Source organism: Panthera leo, chromosome B4, assembly GCF_018350215.1.
Source record: "Panthera leo isolate Ple1 chromosome B4, P.leo_Ple1_pat1.1, whole genome shotgun sequence".
NCBI lineage: Eukaryota > Metazoa > Chordata > Mammalia > Carnivora > Felidae > Panthera > Panthera leo.
In genome coordinates, this window is record NC_056685.1 from 78,858,500 (window position 1) to 78,878,374 (window position 19,875).

At 52.8% G+C, this 19,875-nt stretch overlaps 1 protein-coding gene across 1 annotated transcript; it reads right to left on the reverse strand.

Annotated features, from left to right (window-relative positions):
• Nucleotides 1-1,047: 1,047 nt before the first annotated feature.
• KRT78 (keratin 78) lies at nt 1,048-9,517 on the reverse strand. The gene is made up of 9 exons (XM_042944562.1): nt 8,993-9,517; nt 8,352-8,566; nt 7,247-7,307; nt 6,674-6,769; nt 5,430-5,594; nt 4,950-5,075; nt 1,966-2,186; nt 1,654-1,688; nt 1,048-1,572 (listed from the first exon to the last, which is right to left on the reverse strand). The coding sequence occupies exons 1-9, from the start codon at nt 9,356-9,358 to the stop codon at nt 1,301-1,303; spliced, it is 1,557 nt and encodes a 518-aa protein (XP_042800496.1). The 5' UTR covers nt 9,359-9,517; the 3' UTR covers nt 1,048-1,300.
• Nucleotides 9,518-19,875: the final 10,358 nt, after the last annotated feature.

Below are 19,875 nucleotides of genomic sequence, written 5' to 3' on the forward strand. Positions count from 1 at the left end.
GATATTTCCCAGGTTGCCTTCTGCGGAGAGCGTGGGCTGGGCAGCAGGCCTGCTTCTGTTTTACTGGGTGAGGTGCAAGCCTGGGGGCCGAGCTGAATTGCCAGAGGGAGTGGCAGAGAGACTGCACACCGCCACAGGGCACCTTCATCTCTGCCCTTCAGCCTCCCCTCTAAATGCCCTTGGATCACCTGTTTAAAGCTAGTGCTTAGCATCGCTGCTGAATTGTTAATCTCCTGGGGGCACTGCTTTCCAGAAGAAGGGCCAGGTTAAAGCTCAGAGATGAGGTGGGGCTGAGGCAACAGGACCCAGCTTGCTACCTCGGATGGAGCTGGAGCCAGCGTGTCCCTGGAGGAGACTGTACAAAGGGGCAGGACACAGAGGGAACTTCACCAGAAACCCCCATCCCCCAACAGAGGCTGTCTGAATTAGCTACAGGAGGCTGGCCTCTGGCCCTGGTAACCAAGGCCTCTGGAAGGACGATCTGGCTCTCATGGGTAGGAGGGGTTATGTTGGAGAACCCAGAAACTGAAGGGGACGGGGAAGATGCTGAACCCCGGGGGCGCCTGGCTGGCTCCATCTATGGAGCATGTGACTCTTGATCTTGGGGTCATGAGTTTGAGCCCCACATTGGGCATAGAATTTACTCAAAGAGAGAGAGAGAGACTGAACCCATTAGGAGGGCAGGCTGGGATTGATCCAGCCTGCCAGCATAGCCCAGTCCTGGCACAGTGCCTCGAGTATGGTTTACACTCAGTAGAATTTGTGAGAGGGAAAGAGTGGGAGAGGAGAGAGAGAGAAGGGAAGACGCCCCCTCAGGGAGAAGTGGGTGCTGCTTCATGTCACAGAAGAGCTAGAGAAACGGTCCAGAGACAGGGGAAGAGGAGTAGGCAGGTTGGCCCGTGATTCCAGCCCGCAGGCTCTGGTCAGTGGTCCTCAGGCCTCTCCCCTCCCCACAAAGGACAATATTTGGCTGGCCAAGCCCATCAGGGGTTTCCCAGCTCCTCCTGAGGGCTGCGAGGAGGAGAGGATGAGGCTGGCTGGCTAGAGGACAGGGTGCTGTGGACTTGGCCTGGGGTGAACAGCAGGCAAAGGAGATGTGGGTCAGTATGCAGAGTAAGGGAGACTGGGCAAACACTCGGAACAGCGGGCAGGCATGATTTTATTGATTTGTGCAGAGTCCCCTGTGAGCTGGCTCAGGCTGTGGGCAAGGGACACAGAGCTGGCCAGGAAGGGCAGTGGAGGTGGGAACTGGGCTTAGAAGGTTCTGGAAGGCAAGGGGAGCAAGCGGCTGCCAGGTCACTCAGTATGTGACAGACGTCTTCAGACTTGACTCCACCGTCTTCTTCAGGATGGTGTGGCCGCCGGAGCTGGAGCCAGAGCTGAAGCCGGAGCCGGACACAGAGCAGGGGCCCCAAACCGGGCCCTGCCCAGAGCCCAGGGTGACGCTGGAGCCTCCGGTCACGATGCTGGAGCAGCCAGACCCAAAGCTGCCTTTCCCAACTCTGAGTCCACAAGCGCCCCCCAGGTCACCACCAGCTCCTCCAGATACGATGGTGCTGCCTCCCCCTACAGCTGCCAAGAAATGCGCCAGAGTCACGTCAGGGTCCTCAGCTCCCCACGGGGACCCCTCTCCCCAAGTCCCCTGATACTCACAGACAGTGACCTGGCTGGTGCATTCCCCAGACATCCTGATGGAGAAAGGACAAGAGAAGGAAATGCTAAGAAGGGCTGCAAAGAATGCATTCCCTCATGCTTTTTAGCTTCTTGGAGCAGCTCACATACCCAATCAGCAGATGAAACCCACAGTCCTGGTTTTAAATCCCTGCCTCCCCGCTCCCCAGCAGAATAGGTTGCCCTTAGTGGCTCAGAGTGCCAGGAAATCTCAGAATCCCCCTCAGCAAGGAGAGCATTGCAGTGGCAGTCCATCCCCCTCTGCCCCCTCGGCTGAGTTCCCAGGCCCCCCACCTGCACTCCTCGGCCTCCAGGAGCCTGCGGTAGGTGGCGATCTCCACATCAAGGGCCAGCTTCATGCCCATGAGCTCCTGGTACTCCCGCAGCATCCGGGCGAGGTCCTGCTTGGCCGCTCTCAGAGCAGCCTCCAGCTCGTCCAGCTTGGCCTGGGCGTCCTTCAGGGCCAGGTCCCCACGCTGCTCAGCATCAGCGATGGTGGCCTGCAGGTCGGCATTCTGGGATGGGTGTAGAAATGAGGGAGAAAGTGGCTGCAAGCCCAATACAGCCTCCCAAGTCACCTGCTGTGGATGGAGCTTAAAGCCCAGGGTAGACCACAATCTCAAGCGCTCAAAGTATCCATGGTCACCCCCACTTCCCCGTTGCTCTCATCCTAAGGGAGCGCATTGCCTCTTCTGCTTCCTTAACTCCCCGAGTGGGTCGAATAGTGTCCCCAAAAAATGTCATGTCCACCCAGAACTTCAGACTGTGGTCTTATTTGGAAAGAGGGTCTTTGCAAACGTAATGCATTAAGGACCACAAGATGATAGCATCCTGCATGCAAGATGAGCCCTAAATCCAATGAGTTGTGTCCCTAAAAAAAGACAAGAGAACACGGAGACAAGCACAGAGAGATGACGCCATGTGACAACGGAAGCAGGGACTGGAGTGATGCAACCGTAAGACAAGGAATGCCCAGGAGTCCCAGGGCCACCAGAGGCTAGGAAAAGGCGAGGAAGGATTCCCCTGCCGAGCTCCTTCAGAGGGAGCGCACCTGCTAACACCCGATGGCATGCCTCTAGTCTCCAGAACTGAGAGAATACACGGTCTGGTGTTTTCAAGCCTCCAAGTTGGTGGTACTTTGTTACGGCAGCCACAGTAAACTCATCTGCTTCCTGTCTCACCTCCTCCGATGATCTTCCCCTACTTCTTCCCACTCCTGCCCCTTAGCTCCTTACCCGAGGCACTGTAGCTCTACCCAGGCACTTAATGCCCTTCCTGTCCTGTATGGAGCAGTATCTACAAGTCTCATCTTGAGGGTGACCACCATCCTTGATGGTTTGAGAACAGCCCCATTTCAAACACTTTGTCCTGTTATCAAAGTACAGTAAAACCTTGGTATGGGAGTGTAATTCATTCCGGAACCATGCTTGTAATCCAAAGCACTCCTATATCAAAGTGAATTTCAAGAACCATTGGCTCAGTTGTGATCATGTGACGTTCAGTGTCACATACTACTCGTATTGCCAGACATCGCTCGTTTGTCAAGTTAAAACATATTAGAAATGTTTGCTCACCTTGCGGAACGCTCGCAGAACAAGTTACTTGCAAGCCAAGGTTTTACTATATATCAAACCATGTGCCTCAGTTTGGGGTTTGAGAAATACACTCTCTGTGCTTACCTCTCTGATCTGATAGAAAACTCCCAGAAGGGGAACAACTTCTCTATCTAATCTGCCATCCAGTGGGTTTACCTTCCTGTTTGGGTCAGGAAAGAAGGCATTCCCTAAAGGCTCTCATTATTCTAGTCCCAGTGTAGTCTCATTCCATTCTATTCTATTCTATTCTATTCTATTCTATTCTATTCTATGTTTTTCTATTCTTTTCTTTTCTTTTGTATTCTATTCACACGCACCTTGTTGTTGGGAAATATCATCTCTATCCTACAGATGAAAAAACTGAGGTTCAGAAAAGTGGTGAGGGGCAGAACTGGGACCCTAACCCCGGACAGCTGATGTCTGGTCCTAGACCGCGGGGCTCTGCCCTAGGTCTGGCACAAGGATATCCAGTCCACCATGTGTGTGCAGGAAAATGGGGCCAGGCGAGAAGAATTCCCAAGAGGGATTCTCACAGGACAGGCACCTTGCTGTGTGGCAGAAGCTGTGGGTCCCAGATGTGGGGACAGAGTAGCACTCCTAAGTACTGGCTGCTGGGCTGAGGCTCCGCACCCTCAGTCACCCTGGTGAACGAACTGAGCTTAGAAAGTATCTGGGCTCTGCCCTTAGATACTGATTCCCTCAGTCTGACAGAGGCCCAGGGATCTGCATTTTAACAGACATTGCCGAGGCATTCGCAAGCAAGGAATTCAAATCTATGGACAAAACACTGGCAGCAAATTGAACGATAGGACCTGGTCACCTTCATCTCAGGTCCTGAATCACATCCCACAGGAGAGCAGGTGAGGATGGGTGGAGACTGTGTCTGGGCTTTGAATGGCCTGAGCTCCAAGGGCTTTCCCAGGGGGGCCCCACCGGGGAGTGGACGGGTCACACGTGCCCTGCTTGCCAAGCTGAAGTGCGTGAGGAGCCCGCCTGATCTGTCGTCTCGGCTCTCAACCCTCTGCCGATCCCAAAACCGATTCTTCGGGTTTGGGAAAAGTGGGTGCAAAGATACTGATTGCTGAAGAGTCTGTAATCCTTCACGTCTAGAAGTGAGGTCTCCGGGACTAGCAGGAAACCATGTCTCTCTCCTTGCTGCCCTCTCCCTCTCTCCCTGCCAGCCCACACCAGGCACCTACAGCATCACCTCCAACCCACACAAAGCATCTAAAGCATCTGCCTACGGAGGGCTCGCCCCCCCCATGCACCCCCATTCCACTGCCCATCTCACCTGCCCCCTGCGTTCCTGGCTTTCACACTCCCCAATGCGGGACCCAGAAAGTCAGCACCTAGCCTTAGAGTCTCCGCTGGGCTTGAGGAGTAAGACTCAAACGAAAAGACTAGAAAACAGATAGATTAACACTCTCCCCCAAGGAGCCAAAAGCCAAACGTACACCTGGCCATGAAAGGCAGCGTGAGCAGCACCCCCTGGAGTTGTTCAGTGCAAAACACACACAGGCTTGAATTCAGAGGGAGGTCAAAATCCTCCGAAATGGGGCTTGAGGTTCTCTCCACCCAAATTATCCAAAGCTTCAGCCAGTACTCAAACCTGGACACAAACCTAGCAGTGACCCTGGCACCAAGAGAGTACCGGGAGGGCCTGGGGAGCTCTGGGAGCCTTACCTGCTTCTTGAGGTTCTCAATCTGACTTTGCAGCCTCTGACTCGCCTGCTGCAACTGAGAAATCTGGACTTTGGTTTCCTTCATGCTATCCCCGTGAAGCTGGGCAGATGCCTGAAGCTCCTGGTACTGAGGGGGACAGAGGTGACACCATTAGTTGAGAGGACCTTCACCTTTGACCCCAAGACCATGAGAAACATCGTGTCCCCAATTCTTCGCCTCCTCGCATCCTCACTCGGAATGCAGGTGAAACGCTGAAGGCAGGACACGGTGGGATGAGCCCACGCCAGTCTGGGCTGGTGTCCCCTGGTTTCCCTCACTGTCCCCCTCCTGGAGAGGGGAAGTGGCCATGCCCACCCAGCCCTGGAGCCCCAGGGAGGTTATCAGAACTGCCCCAAGGGGACCGAGGGGGACGACCACCCTGGGGCATGGGCATGGAGACACAGCCCTTTCCAGCCCGGTGCTGCCCCCTGGCCCTGGCACCTTGGTCTGGTACAGCATCTCGGCCTCGGCTTTGCTGTTCCGGGCAATCTCCTCGTACCGGGCACGGACCTCAGCGATGATGTCACTGAAGTCCAAGCAGCGGTTGTTGTCCATGGACAGCACCACGGACGTGTCGCTGGCCTGGGTCTGGAGCTGGTTCAGCTCCTGCAGGGAAGACTGACTCAGTGTCCACCTGCCCCTGCTCCCTTTCCCCCTTGGAGTCCTGGGCAGGTTGTCAGGATGGCTGACTTCTGCCCACACTCCGTCAGGGGGCAGCCCTCATTCCCCTGGGTGGTGCTGAGCATGCCCTCTGTTGTCTCCTCTCCTGAAAAGGAGGGTTGTAGGAGGTGATGTCTGATGACTCTTGCAGCGTGGACATTAAAGGTAAATGTCCTGCAAGCTCGAAATCGCCTGGTCCCCATCACTGCCCTGACTTCTTATCACACCTGCCTCCCTCTCACTCCTTCTGCTCCAACCCCCACAGCCTCTTCATTTCCACAAAGGTACCAGTGCTCCACTGGGGGCCCTGTGCTCCACCTGCAATTCCCCGGTTCCACCTGCCTGGTTAACTTCCCCACCAGCCTTCTAATCTTCTCTCAAACTTTGTCTTCCAAATAAGGCCCCTCAGGGTGCCTGGGTGGCTCAGTCGGGTAAGCGTCCGACTTCGGCTCAGGTCATGATCTCGTGGTTTGTGAGTTTGAGCCCTGCATCAGGCTCTGTGCTAACAGCTCAGAGCCTGGAGCCTGTTTCAGATTCTGTGTCTCCCTCTCTCCCTGCCCCTCCCCCACCTGTGCTCTGTCTCTCTCGGTCTACCAAAAAAAGTAAACGTAAAAAAAAAAAATTACCCTATCTGAAATTGCCACCTGCCTTACCCCCTCCCCACCTTCCTAAGCCCCCTTTCCCTGCTCTGATTTTTCCTGTTGGTCATAGCACTGATCACGTTCTAACATACTCTACAATTTACTTCTTTAGTAGGTCTATTGTTTATTGCCTATCTCCCAACAGAAAGCAGGCGTTGATTTGTGTCTGGTTATTGACTAGTGCATCTCTAGGACCTAGCAATCCACACAGTACATTCTCAGTATTTGCTTGTCAAATGTCTGCATGACTGGATCCAAGTCACCCTAACCAGGCTTCGCCTCCTGGCCACTCCCACTGTGGCCAGGGAGCCTGCGGGCCCCATCCCCTCCCCTCACTCCCACCTGCCCTCAGCAGACCACCACCCTGCATTGGTGGATCCTCACTTCTTCGTACAGATGCCTCAAGAAGCAGAAGTACCCTTGCAGAGACTCCAGTGTGCCTTCTAGCTCCATCCTGCTCAGGAAAACCCCATCCGCATCCTGGGGACAAGAAGACAGAAGCCATGTACTCCCACTTCCTGCTTGTGGGTCCCACTCTGGCTCAGGAATTCTGGTCACACACTGCCCAATACTCATCCACAGCTCTCCCCGCAGACCCACTCCTTCCTCCTCCAACCCCGCCCCACCCTGTTCTCCCTTTTGCCTGACACTGACCCACACTGCCTTCAGGAAGCCTTCCCGGATTACTCTCAACCAGTTCTGCTTCTTCCACTCCCTCCCCACCCTCTCCCACAGTGACACCCAGAGCTCATCATGCAGTCCTTCCATCCGATCTTGTCCTGGGGTCCCTCTGTCTACATAGATGTCTCATTTCCCTGGGGCCCCCTACAGGCTGCATGAGATCATGTGCTGCATTAGGATTCCCACCCCCTGCCGTCCCAGCCCTGAATTGGGCTTTAAAGGTGCATGGTGGGTGCTCAGGATCCGCAGGAAGCAGCTGGACACCCCCCCCCTCACCTTTTTTAGGACCACAAAGTCATTCTCAAGTGTGGCGTGCCTGTAGGCCTCCTGCTCATACCTGTCAAATACGTACAGAAGGACGATGCCTGAGGTGGTGAGATCAGAACCCATGCCCCTCCTCCAAGCACAACCTCCCAGAAAAGGCCCCTCTTGCCTTTAGATGCTTCCAAGCAGGACACATAACCAGCCAGCTCCCCTACCTTCCCTATCAGGAGGTCATTGTCACAATCTGGCTATGACCCTCTCCACTCTTTCAGCCCGTGTCCACCTGACCACATGAGGCCACTTTCCTTCACGTCTATAAGGCACATTCCCACACCTCTCCTCACTACTCACAATCGTCATGTGAAGGGGACATTTTGGATTGTGTCAGGGAGATCACGTGACTTTGCCCAAGTCGTAGATAATTAGGTGGCGCGAGCAGATCTAAGACCAGCTCTCCCGGTCCCATCCTGGGCTCTTTGCAGGACCCACCCCGCCTCACAAGCCATCCTCCCAATGGCTCTGGGAGATGAGAAGGGCAGGTGACATGTTCCCAACCTACAGGTAAGGAACTGAGGCCGGCAAAGGTAAAAGGCCACACAGCTACCCCTTGCTCACAGTCGCCAAACCCAAGCCTCTGGTTAGTCCAGGGCTCTCTCCACACCACCAGGTGACCTAGGTGGGGAGCCCAGAAACACAGCCCAGCTGTGAATCATGCCACAAGCCTGGGGATGGTCCCCCTAAATGGATTCCCTTCCACTACCGAGACCAGAGAACATCTGAGTCATTTTAGCCCACAGCTTGCTCAACAGGATTTATCGAGGAAAAACCCACTGCGGCATTGTTTAAACAGGCCCCTCCCAGGCCCCTGACCGGACACGTGGCCCTTGTAGCTGGATCTATTGGAACTGAGGCTCTCTAGACCTGGGCATCAGGCACTGTGGGGCCTCCTTACCTGTGACAGCGGGGCACCCTGAGAATCAGAGGGCTTGGGATACAGAAGGGAGGCCACCTATGTGTCTCTGGGAGCTCAGCATGTGGGAGACCCTCCAACCAACAGCCCCGATCCAAATCCTCCTGGACCCCACCCGGGCCCCCGGGGGCACTGGGGTTTGCCTACTTGGCCTTATACTCCTCCTCCTGGTCCTGGCAAAACTTCAGCTCGGCATCCAGGGCCCCTCGTTCTCTCTGGAGCTGCTCCAGCCACCTCTTGAGCTGGGCCACATAGGCCTCGAAGAAAGACTCCAGGCCCTGGGGACTGTCGCTTACCCCCTGCTGCTGTAGCAAGTGCCACTTAGTCTCCAGGACCTTGTTCTGCTGCTCCAGGAACCGCACCTGCAGCACAAACAGAGGGTCCCTGAGGCTCCGGTAGGACTCCCTGGCCACAGGCTCTGGAAAGTCAAGCCCCAGGAACCCCCCACCACCACTTAGCCCACCTTTCCCCTACCTCCCAAATCCAGCCTGGGCAGGGGCAGCCTCACGCCCTCGCATGAGGCTCTGAGCACATCAAAATGATCACGATGGCTAACAGGGGAGGGGCTTCCCACTGCTGAACAACTGTTCTCTGTCCCTGTGCCCCAACCATAGAACAGCAGGGCCTCAGCCTAATCAGGACTGCAGTTAAACCACTGGAAGGACTTCCTCACTGCAGAAGTGATTAGAAAACTGGTAGCCAAGGAAACTTCTCCATTCCCAAATCCACGGAGGACAGTTCCTCCAAGGGAGGCCCAGAAAGAGGGGCTTAGCCGAGTTGACCCTCACCTTGTCAATGAAGGAAGCAAACTGGTTGTTGAGGGTCCTGATCGCTTGGGTCTCCTGAGTCCGCACCGCCTGGAACTGGGAGTCAATCTCAATCTTCAAGGGGGTCAGCAGACTGTGGTCGATGGTCACTTCCCGGATGCCCCCCGGAGGGCACAGGGAAAGCCCAGGCCCACAGCGGCCCTCCCCAAGCCACACCCCTAGCCTTCCCCCTGATGCCCAGGCCCTCCCACGAAAGCCCCCCCTGCGCCCCCCAAAAGAACCGAAGCTCCTGCTACTGAAGCTGCCTCTGCCACAGCCCCCAGAGTGAGGAGAGCAGGCCGAGCGAGCACTGAAGCCCCTCTGGGCCTGGCAGGAGGGGTGAGACATGGTAGAGACGGAAGGTCACACAGCTGCAGGCAGACAGACGGACAATAATCGAAGTGTGTGAGTTCCTGCCCCGAGGCCCCAGCACGAGACTTTTATCCCCTCCCATGCCTGGGCTGGGCCTTGGGGAGCAAGATGTTCTTGGCCTGACTGTATCTGTCACTGGCTCCAGCTGACCTATTCCGACACGGCTGGAGAACAGGGGCCCAACACGTGAAGAGCCCAAGGGAGAAGGAGGCCCGGACCCTGCCCTCGGAGCTCCCAGACCAGCAGGAGAGCTGGGCCTGTCCCAAAGACAAGGAAGCAGCCCGAGACCTGGACCCCAGGGCTGGGGGTGGGAGCGATGGCCCCAAGCAGTCACTGTGGGTCATTCAAGGAAGGCTTCCCAGAGAAGGAGATGGGGGGGGTGGGAAAGGAGAGACGGGGTTCAGATGGAGCATCTGAGTGCCCAGGAGACACTGGACAGAAGAGAGTGAAGCTTCTCGAGGGAGAATCTACCTACAATAATTGGAGAAGGAAGGCGCTTGGTGGCAGTAGGAGAAACTACGAGGTTAATAGAGGTGTTATTGTCATCGTTGGCTGAAAGACGCTCCAGGATTTGGAAATGAAACCGAAAAACAGGGTGTCCAAGTCCCTCCTCTTGCTCAACCCAGCAATCATCCATGAGGCGCCACCCCACTCCAACCAGGCATCTCCATCCAGGATCTGGGCAAGTGGCGCATTTCCAAGCCCAGCCTGTGTCCCCGCTCCTTCCACAGGCACGCAGCCCAGGCCCATCCACTTGGGTCACACACTGAGTGTATCAGCTTACAGATCAGAGGCACCTGGGCTCTGAAGTAAAATATGCATTTAGAAAAATACTCCCGGGGAAAGTGGGTGATGGGCATTGAGGAGGGCACCTGTTGGGATGAGCACTGGGTGTTGTATGGAAACCAATTTGACAATAAATTTCACATTAAAAAAATAAGAAGAGGGGTGCCTGGGTGGCTCAGTCGGTTAAGCGTCCGACTTCGGCTCAGGTCATGATCTCACGGTCCGTGAGTTCGAGCCCTGCGTCGGGCTCTGGGCTGACCGCTCTGGGCTGACAGCTCGGAGCCTGGAGCCTGCTTCCGATTCTGTGTCTCCCTCTCTCTCAGCCCCTCACCCGTTCATGCTCTGCCTCTCTCTGTCTCAAAAATAAATAAACGTTAAAAAAAATTTTTTTTAATAAAAAATAAAAAAATAAGAAGAAAAAGAAAAATACTCCCTTGGGGTACTGGGAGCAGACACGGGAGTCCAGGGCTCCCCCCAGGATAGATTCTGTGTCTGCCCTCTGGTATTCCGTGAGCCTCCCACCAGGTCCAGGACACCTGGTAGGGGGCATCCAGCCACCACCACTGAAGCTCCCTGAAGCTCCTCCACTGCTGGTGAGCAGCATTGGACAGCTCGGATTTTTAGAAATTTCTGAAGTTCCATCTTTATATGGTGGGAGGGCAATTTCTTCCTCCTCACCCCCCACCTGCTCCTAGAGCCGGATGGCCCCTGATACTAGGATACTGTGCCTTTGATAATGCAACTCAAAGCAAGAATAAGCAGGGACTCGGCATAATGGACACTCAAGGGACATGCTATGAGGAAGTCAGTCCTAGCAATGTGAACCATCCTGTGGCTGCCCTACCCGCAGGCCAGACAACAGTGAGCAAGTCTCCCCTCCCTCCAGAGGATTAGAAGCCCCTTCCTCCTTCTTCTCGCCCCACTTGGCACACCCCTGAATGAAGCTGAACCACAGATGACCTCAAGGGGAAGAAGTAGTGGGGCCTTCGGTGGGGAGAACAAAGGAGATCAAAGCACTAAGGGGCCAGGTGAGGAAGAGAAGAAGAGCGAAAAGATCCCAGCAGGAAATCCGAGTGTGCCATGGAGAGGGAGGCAGCGGGGAGCAACTCTGGGGTCTAGAAAGAGAATCCGGGAAATGGGCTGAATCCCACTGAGGACTCACCTCCAAACCCTCCCCCCTGGGGACCGCCTTGCAGCAACAAGGAAAGCCAGATGCCTGCCTTCCAGGCTCCGTGAATGTGTTTGAGAAACATCTCTGTGAACTGGACTCTACCACCCCTCCCCCTGGTATTAAGGGTGGAGGACAGAGATCACGGTGGGATGGCACCAAATCCACCTCCCTAGAACTTCCTCATATTTGTAATGTTATAGAATAGTAAAGCCAGAGTGAACTTCAAGGGCATCTGACCAATGCCCCCATTTTACACTTAAAGACTCAGGCCCCATAGGGTGTAGGGCACCCTTGGGTAACCTAAGAGATGGCACCAGATGACCTCTAAGCCTGCTTTGACCCATCACTCCGTGATCTGAGTGACTTTTGCTCAAGGCCACCCACACAGCTGATCAGGCTGGAGCCAGGACCACCACTCAGCTCAGGCCACCGTCCCATGGAGCAACCCTCTAAGCCCTTGGTCATAACTTGTCCACCACTCTATCCAGCTCAGGGTCTGGCATATGCTAGGCACCAATAAGTATTTGTTTTAAGACATGAGTCCTTATCCGTGACTGTCACACCCAAGGACCTTCTTGAATCGCCCCGGTTCTCAAATGCTGCTGTTTCCTTCCATTAAAAATAATAATAAGGGGCTCCTGGGTGGCTCAGTCGGTTAAGCACCCGACTTCAGCTCAAGTCATGAGCTCATGGTCTGTGAGTTCGAGCCCCACATCAGGCTCTGTGCTGACAGCTCAGAGCCTGGAGCCTGCTTTGGATTCTATGTCTCTCTCTGCCTCTCCCCCACTCACACTCAGTCTCTCTCTCTCTCTCTCTCTCAAAATTAAATAAACATTAAAAACAATTTTAAAAAAATAAAATCAAAATCAAGAAATCAAAAATAAATAAATAAATAAATAAATAAATAAATAAGTAGGGGCGCCTGGGTGGCTCAGTCGGTTGAGCATCCGACTTCAGCTCAGGTCATGATCTTGCAGTTGGCGGGTTTGAGCCCCGCGTGGGCCTCTGTGCTGACAGCTCGGAGCCTGGAGCCTGCTCCGGATTCTGTGTCTCACTCTCTCTCTGCCCCTCCCGACTCGTACTCTGTCTCTCTCTCTCTCTCTCAAAAATAAATAAACATTAAAAAAAAATTTTTGAAATAAATAAATAAATAAACAATCATTCAGTGATGGAGAGAATGCTGACGCAGTTTGGAGATTTGAATGCGAGGCCCTCACGGCCTGAGCGATCTGCTCCTGTACACAAAGGTGCACAGAGAGGTCTCAATTCATGCAGCAGCCGAAGGACAAACAGCTCGAATCACAGACTTCACACCAAACCAGGGAGTGTGAAGGCTCTGATGGGTCACAATTATGGTCACGGTTACGGCTGTCCTCAGGCTCCCTGCTCCCGGTTAACCCTCCTCAGCCACACCTCCTGCTCTGTAGCCCCTGACCACTTGGGCCCACCTTCAGGAAAGTGCCAGGCTGGCACCGCTTCTTGAAACTCCATGGGGCCCTAAGCTCACTAGAATTCCCCAACCTCTTTGGCTCAAGCCTGTGCTGCCTGCGCAATTTCTTGACCCAAATGCCATTCGTTACTCACATTTATTCAATTTTGTATCAACAAAATGTGATTGAGCACCGACTGCGTGTGGGAGCCTGTTCTGAAGGTTAAGAATTCAGCAAAGGGAAAAGCCCAGCCCCCACACCAAGAAAGCCTAGAGTCTCGTGGAGACACACACAGTGAACAGGTAATTGGACAAGTATTTCATTGCAATTACAATAAGGAAAGAAAAGTATACGGCATGAGACAGGCCTAACCTAGCTGATCCCCTGATTTATTCTTGAGCATGCCAGGAACACTCATGCCTCAGAGCCTTTGCATTTGCTGTTCCTTCTTCCTGGAATGCTCCTCCGCCGATACCCATGCCTAAAAGTCACCTTCTCTGCTGCCTTAAAACCAAAATCGCAACCCTGGGTCCATCCCTCCTCTGACACTTTTTATCCATTTCTCTGCTTTCTTTCTTTCCACTTAGCTCCTGGCACTTCCTAACATTCCATGTACTTTACTTATTCATTTTGCTCACCTGCCTTCCCACAGCAGACTGTGAGCCTCATGGGCAGGCATTTGGCCCCTTTGTTCATTTATGTATCATCTGCACTTAGAATGGCACCTGGCAGGGGCGCCTGGGTGGCTCAGGCAGTTAAGCATCTGACTCTTGATTTCAGCTCAGGTCATGATCTCATGGTTTGTGAGTTTAAGCTCCACATCAGACTCTGCGCTGACAGCCCGGAGCCTGCTTGGGATTCTTATTCTACCTTTCTCTCTGCCCCTCCCCCACCCATTCTCTGTCTCTCTCCCAAAATAAACAAAAATAAGCTTAAAAAAAAAAAAGAATGGTGCCTGGCATACAGGAGGCACTTAATAAATACCTTATGAATGAATGGATCCCCGTTCAGTTTCGTTTCATTGATTTCCTTCCATCTTTCAACCTCTGGAGGTCCTTGTGACTCTTAATTCTCTGAAGCATTAGTCAATCCCCAACCAACCACTGAAGGTGGGGGGCATGAATGCATTTGAGAAACATGGTCGTGTGTGTGTGTGTGTGTGTGTGTGTGTGTGTGTGTTTATTGAACGCCTACTTTGGGTGAGCACTGAGCTACATGATACAGGAGATGAAAAATGGGTAAGGCCCCATCCCCATTCTGAAGGAATACATAGTCCCACGGAGGATACACATATGAATACAGAATGGGAGGTGGTCTGAGAGGGGCCGCACCGGGTTGTAAGTTGGTGTGTTGGCGTAATTAGTGTGGGGAATTCCTCTTTTGGAAGAACCTTGACCCAGGGTCCTGGTCTTGGAGGAAAGCAAGGGCAGACTCAAGTAGCATGCCACTGGACGCCCTCCCTTTACATCCTCCCAGGGTCTGTGCTTTTGGGTCTTATGCTCAGCTATTTGGGAATCTACCCAGTCATACTTTTCTCCAGACCCCATTTTTTTTTAAATCCAGCATCCAATTCTTTCAATTGAAGTAGAATTGACATACAATGTCAGTTTCGGGTGTACAACACAGTGATTCCACAACTCTACACATTGTGCTGTTCTCACCACAAGTGTAGGTATCTGTCACCATGTAACACTATCACAATAACATAGACTCCATTCCCTGTGCTGTGTCTTTCATTCTTGTGACATTCATTCCATAACTGGAGGCCTGTATGTCCCCGTCCCCTGCACCCATTTCACCCTGACCCCATTTTCCTGTCTCTCTACAAGAAGATCAGAAAATGTATCAGATGTCTCATTGGGGCACCTACGTGGTTTAGTCGGTTAAGTGTCTGACTCTTGATCTCAGCTCAGGTCTTGGATCTCAGGATCATGAGGTCAAGCCCTGTGCTGGACCCACTTTAAATAAAAAAAAAAAAAATCTCACTGAATCCCAGAAAGCCTTTGTCTGACCTAAAAAACTATCAAGGTAACATTGTCAGTGAACTATTTTAAACAACAATAAAACACCAAATGGGGCCTGCGTGCCAAGCCCCATTCTAAGAATTTTACGTATATGAAGCATTTAATCCTAACAACTCCATGAAGTAGGGACTCTTAGTATCACCATCTTACAGAAAGGGGAACTGAGGCACTGAAGAGAACAAACAATTTGCTCAAGGCCACACAGCTAGTATGCTACAGAGCCAGAACGTGAACAGAGGTAGTTGGGCTCTCGAGTCTCTGTGCTTGGCCACCACACTATGATGCTCTTAGAGACCTGGAAATATCCGTGTTGAAGGACACCGTATCCAGCTGAAGCCCAGAGAGGTAGGACTATTTGCCTGAGATCACACAGTAGATGCAAAAGTAAAGGTCATTCCTCCACATCAATTATCAACATTCATTAAGCACTACCGGGTGCTAGACACGATGAAACAAAGAATACCGAGAAGTCCCTGCCTTAGAGGAATTTGCAGTCTGGTGGGGAATCTATGTGAAAACCAGTAAATGCAACAGAGGTGTTGGAGGCGCCCCTGTACTATGTACAGGATACCGTGGGGGCCCGGGGATCTTCTAGAAGCAGCAGCAGGTGTTCGTGTTCTTGACATGTTCAGGAAGAAGATAATCCTCTCCTGGGGTCAAGGCGAGGCTGTGCTGCCCGCACTTGTTCTGGTTTTCCTGGCTTTTGCAGGACAATGAAGGGGTTGGTTACTGTCCTGTTGTTTGAGGGGGACTGGACAGAAAGGTGTCCCTCACTTGTCTTCAGCCAGCCCCCCCACCCCCCACCATGCACAGCCCATGACTTCTCTGTTAGTCACAGAAGTTTGGCCTTCACGGCTGAGAAATACATGCCAAATTCTTACCCAGAACATCCAGAACATCAGTCCTTTGCACATGCGATCCTCACCATCATGTACTTAATAGTGTTCTTTTTTTTTTAACTTTATTTGTTTTGAAAGAGAGAAAGCGTCAATGGGGAGGGGCAGAGAGAGAGGAGAGAATAACAAGCAGGCCCCACACTGTCAGCCAAGAGCCCAACAAGGGGCTCAGTCGTGACCTGAGCTGAAATCAAGAGTCAGATGCTTAACCGACTGAGCCACCCGGGCGCCCCAATAGTTTTCTTTAAATCAAATCTAAATCAATTCACTTTGTTTCTTATTCTGACCCTAGCCAGTAATGTCCTTCAAATCATGGCTTTTGTGTGGTAGTTCCAACTTTTCCAATTCATATTTAAATAAAATAGAACTATTAAAATGTCACGCGTTCATCCATGTGTCAATGGCCTACATAGGAAACACAGTTCAACCTGGAGCTGCTTCCTGCATCAGAGCTGGAAGGCTCAGGGCCCCTGGGTGGCTCAATCAGTTAAGTGTCTGGCTCTTGATTTCAGCTCAGGTCATGATCTCACAGGTTTCTGGGATAGATCCCTGCATCAGGCTCTGCACTGACAGCAAGGAGCCTGCTTGGGATTCTCTCTCTCCCCCTCTCTCCCTGCCCCTCCCCAACTCATGTGCATGCTCTCTCTCCCTCTCTCTCAAAATAAATAAAAACTTTTAAAAAAAGAAAAAGCTGGAAGGCTCGAAGCTGCCCAAAGCCAGTGAGGACAAGGAGGGGGCAGCACTTTTTCAGATGTGGCCAGGTTCTGTAATTAACATCTCTGGTGGCCTGTGGGGCAGGAAAGGAGAGGGAGGAGATTAAAGAAGTAGTCCCTTGCTCAGCCCCAGGCCAAGCAGAGCACACTCCGGCATTCTCTGCCTCAGTACCCTCCTGCCCTCTGGGTTGGGACAGGTGGCCCAAGTCCTCCTCACTTCACTGGCAATGGAGGAAGGTGGCACCATCCAGAGAATGGGCTTAGTTTTTTGTTTATTTGTTTTTGAGAGGGGGGAAAGGGGCAGAGAGACAGGGAGACACAGAATCTGAAACAGGCTCCAGGCTCTGAGCTGCCAGCATAGAGCCTGACATGGGGCTGGAACCGACGAACCAGGAGATCATGTCCTGAGCCGAAGTCAGACACTCAAACGACTGAGCCACCCAGGCACCCCGAAAATGGGCTTATTGCATCAAGGGTGGGCCAAGCTACAGCCCCCGCAGCCCCTCCAAGTCCAGGTAATGAGGCCCCAAAACCCACAGGGAGTGCAATCCCAAGACAGAGGCCTGGGAGAGCAGGGATTTGCAAAGCTTTGCCTGGGAATTCCGAATTTAAATGTATGTCCCTGGGGCACCTGGGTGGCTCAGTCAGTTAAGTGGCCGACTTTGGCTCAGGTCATGATCTCATGGTCCGTGAGTTCGAGCCCCGCGTCGGGCTCTGTGCTGACAGCTCAGAGCCTGGAGCCTGTTTCGGATTCTGTGTCTCCCTCTCTCTGACCCTCCCCTGTTCATGCTCTGTCTCTGTCTCAAAAATAAATAAATGTCAAAAAAAAATTTTTTTTTAATAAATAAATAAATAAATAAATGTATGTATGTCCCCAAGTTCAGGGTTGAGAGAGGCAGTAAGGGACAATGCCCCAACTCCTACTTTGGAATAATAACCTTTTACACATAAAACCTGATCACGTTTCATGAGGCACTCCTCAAACGCCTGTTGAGGACCCTCTGGGCACCATCGCTATGCCGGGGCCAGGCCTTGGCAGATCCTTCATCTTGTTTCCAGAATCCAAGAAGCGAGCATTATGGTTGCTTACGCTACAGGCACAAAAGCAAGTGCCTGAGATCTCGAAGACGGCAAGACGCCAAGGCAGGACGCGAACCCAGGTCTTCTCAGGAGGCCCGCGGCATGGCGCTCGGGCCAGTGACTGCAGAGCCGGGACAAAGTGGGCACAATTAGCTCCCCTGCATTTGCACAAGCTGGCTCAGCACGCCACTAGCGGAGGTGACAGAGACCCTCCCAGGCATTGGGGAGCAAACCAGTGGTGCCTGAGAGAGGGAAACGGGGCAGGGCCGGACCGAGGGAAGAGGGAGGTGTTCACACCAGACAACCTGGGAGTCCAGACTTGCCCGTCCAGGGCTCAGCACGCAGGCGCCGCCACTCTGAACCAATCAGGTTCAGCCAGTTGGGTGCCCTGTCGCTAGCAGCCAAGTGCTCCTGATGTGGTAAATATTTGTGAGACGTGTTGCTAAGGTCAGCCTCCTAACACCCCAGAGGGTGAAAGGCCCATGGGGCAATTTCTAGGGGAAAGTTCCCAAGATTCCTACAGCGCTGGGGAAAGTAAGGTAAGGCCTCACCGGAAGTCCTGGACTGGGAAGTGGGGGAAGGGGGGGGTTACCCGGATGAGCTACCCCCCACCCCTCACCCCCACCACCCCCCCCACCCCCCACCCCCCGCCCCGCTCAACCCCCTAGCCAGCATCCCTCCCCTGGCCATCTGCAGAGCTGTACCCGAACCACAGGAGGGATTGGGGATGGGGGTTGAATCTTCTGCCCCCGCCCCCCAAGGAACTTCAGTCTGAGAGAACAGTATTTTCAAAACTGCAAGTCACAACCCAGCAGGAGGTTGTGAAATCAATTGAATGGGTCTCAACCAGCCTATCAGCGTGCATCACAGTGAGGCACCGCGAAATTTTGTTCTGTGTGTGTGTGTGTGTGTGTGTGTGTGTGTGTGCGTGTGTGTGTAAGTGTGTACAGAACTGTGATATAAAATGAATTTCTTCCAGGACGCCTGGGTGGCCCAGTCGGTGAAGCATCCGACTCTTAGTTTCCGCTCAGGTCGTGATGTCACCCTTTGTGAGTTCGAGCCCCACATTGGGCTCTGTGCTAACAGGGCGGAGCCTGCTTGGGATTCCCCTTCCCTGCTTGCTCTGTCTCTCTCTTTCTCTCTCTCTCAAAAATAAATAAATAGACATTTTAAAAAATAAGAATAGGGGCGCCTGGGTGGCTCATTTGGCATTCGGTTGAGCATCTGATGCTGGCTCAGGTCATGATCTCACGGTCTGTGAGTTCAAGCCCCACATCGGGCTCTGTGCTGACAACTCCAAGCCTGTTTCAAATTCTGTGTCTCCCTCTCTCTCTGCCCCTCCCCCACTCATGACAGAGCTGTCTTTCTCTCTGTCAAAAATAAATAAACATCTAAAAAATTTTAATAAGAATAAAATAAAAATAAATAAAATGAATTTCTTCCTAGGGATCATTGTCCAAAAACGTTTAAGAAACTTTCTGATAGAAGTGGTCCCACACCCAAATACACACAAACCTAAGAAATAAGACCAGAACCAGGAGCAGCGTTAGCTGTCAGGATGGGGGATGGGAAAATAGAGGTTTCCTCTGGGAAGCTTTTCCAGAAGAGGGAGGTAATGAAAACAGGTTTGAGAAGGGGGAAAGCGGAGGGTAAGGGGCTCTCCCAATCTATCCTGAGGGTTTGGAAATTCTAATATCTAATCTAATCCCTAAACCCACTGATGTAGGTTCTGCCCTACAGCGCGCCCACCCCCCAAAGCAAAGAATCATGGCCCCCTCATCCATGGAACCACTAAGTCATGACAGTGATGAGGGCAGGAACCCTTGGTTGGGTCCACGGAGAACAAGGCTGGCCCGGCTGGGAAAGAGCAGACAGCAGCAGGCTGAGCACAGACAGGGCCCAAGGGGCCTGACAGTGGGCCTGCTGTGAGCCACCCAGACTGGGTCAGACCATATGCCTGACCTTGAGGAATGTAGACTCCAGTTAAGAAGACCACAGGGGCACCTGGGTGGCTCAGGCGGTTAAGCGTCCAACTCTTGATTTCGGCTCAGGTCATGATCTCACGGTTCGTGAGTTCCAGGCCCACATTCAGTTCTGCGCTGTCAGCACAGAGTCTGCTTGGGATTCTCTCTCTGCCCCTCCCTTGCTTGTGTTCTCTCTCTCTCTCAAAATAAATAAACATTAAAAAAATAAAAGACCACAATAACGCACAACCAGAGAGTGACCCAACAACAAAAATACCCCATATAATACCTGCCAGTTGTAAAATGTCAGAGCAGAGAGATCTAAGAGGTCATCTTATTCAATACCCTTGTTTTACAGCACAAGAAACTGAGGCTCAGGGAGGGAAAGCAGCCTACCCAGGGCACACAGCAAGGATAGGACTAGAACCC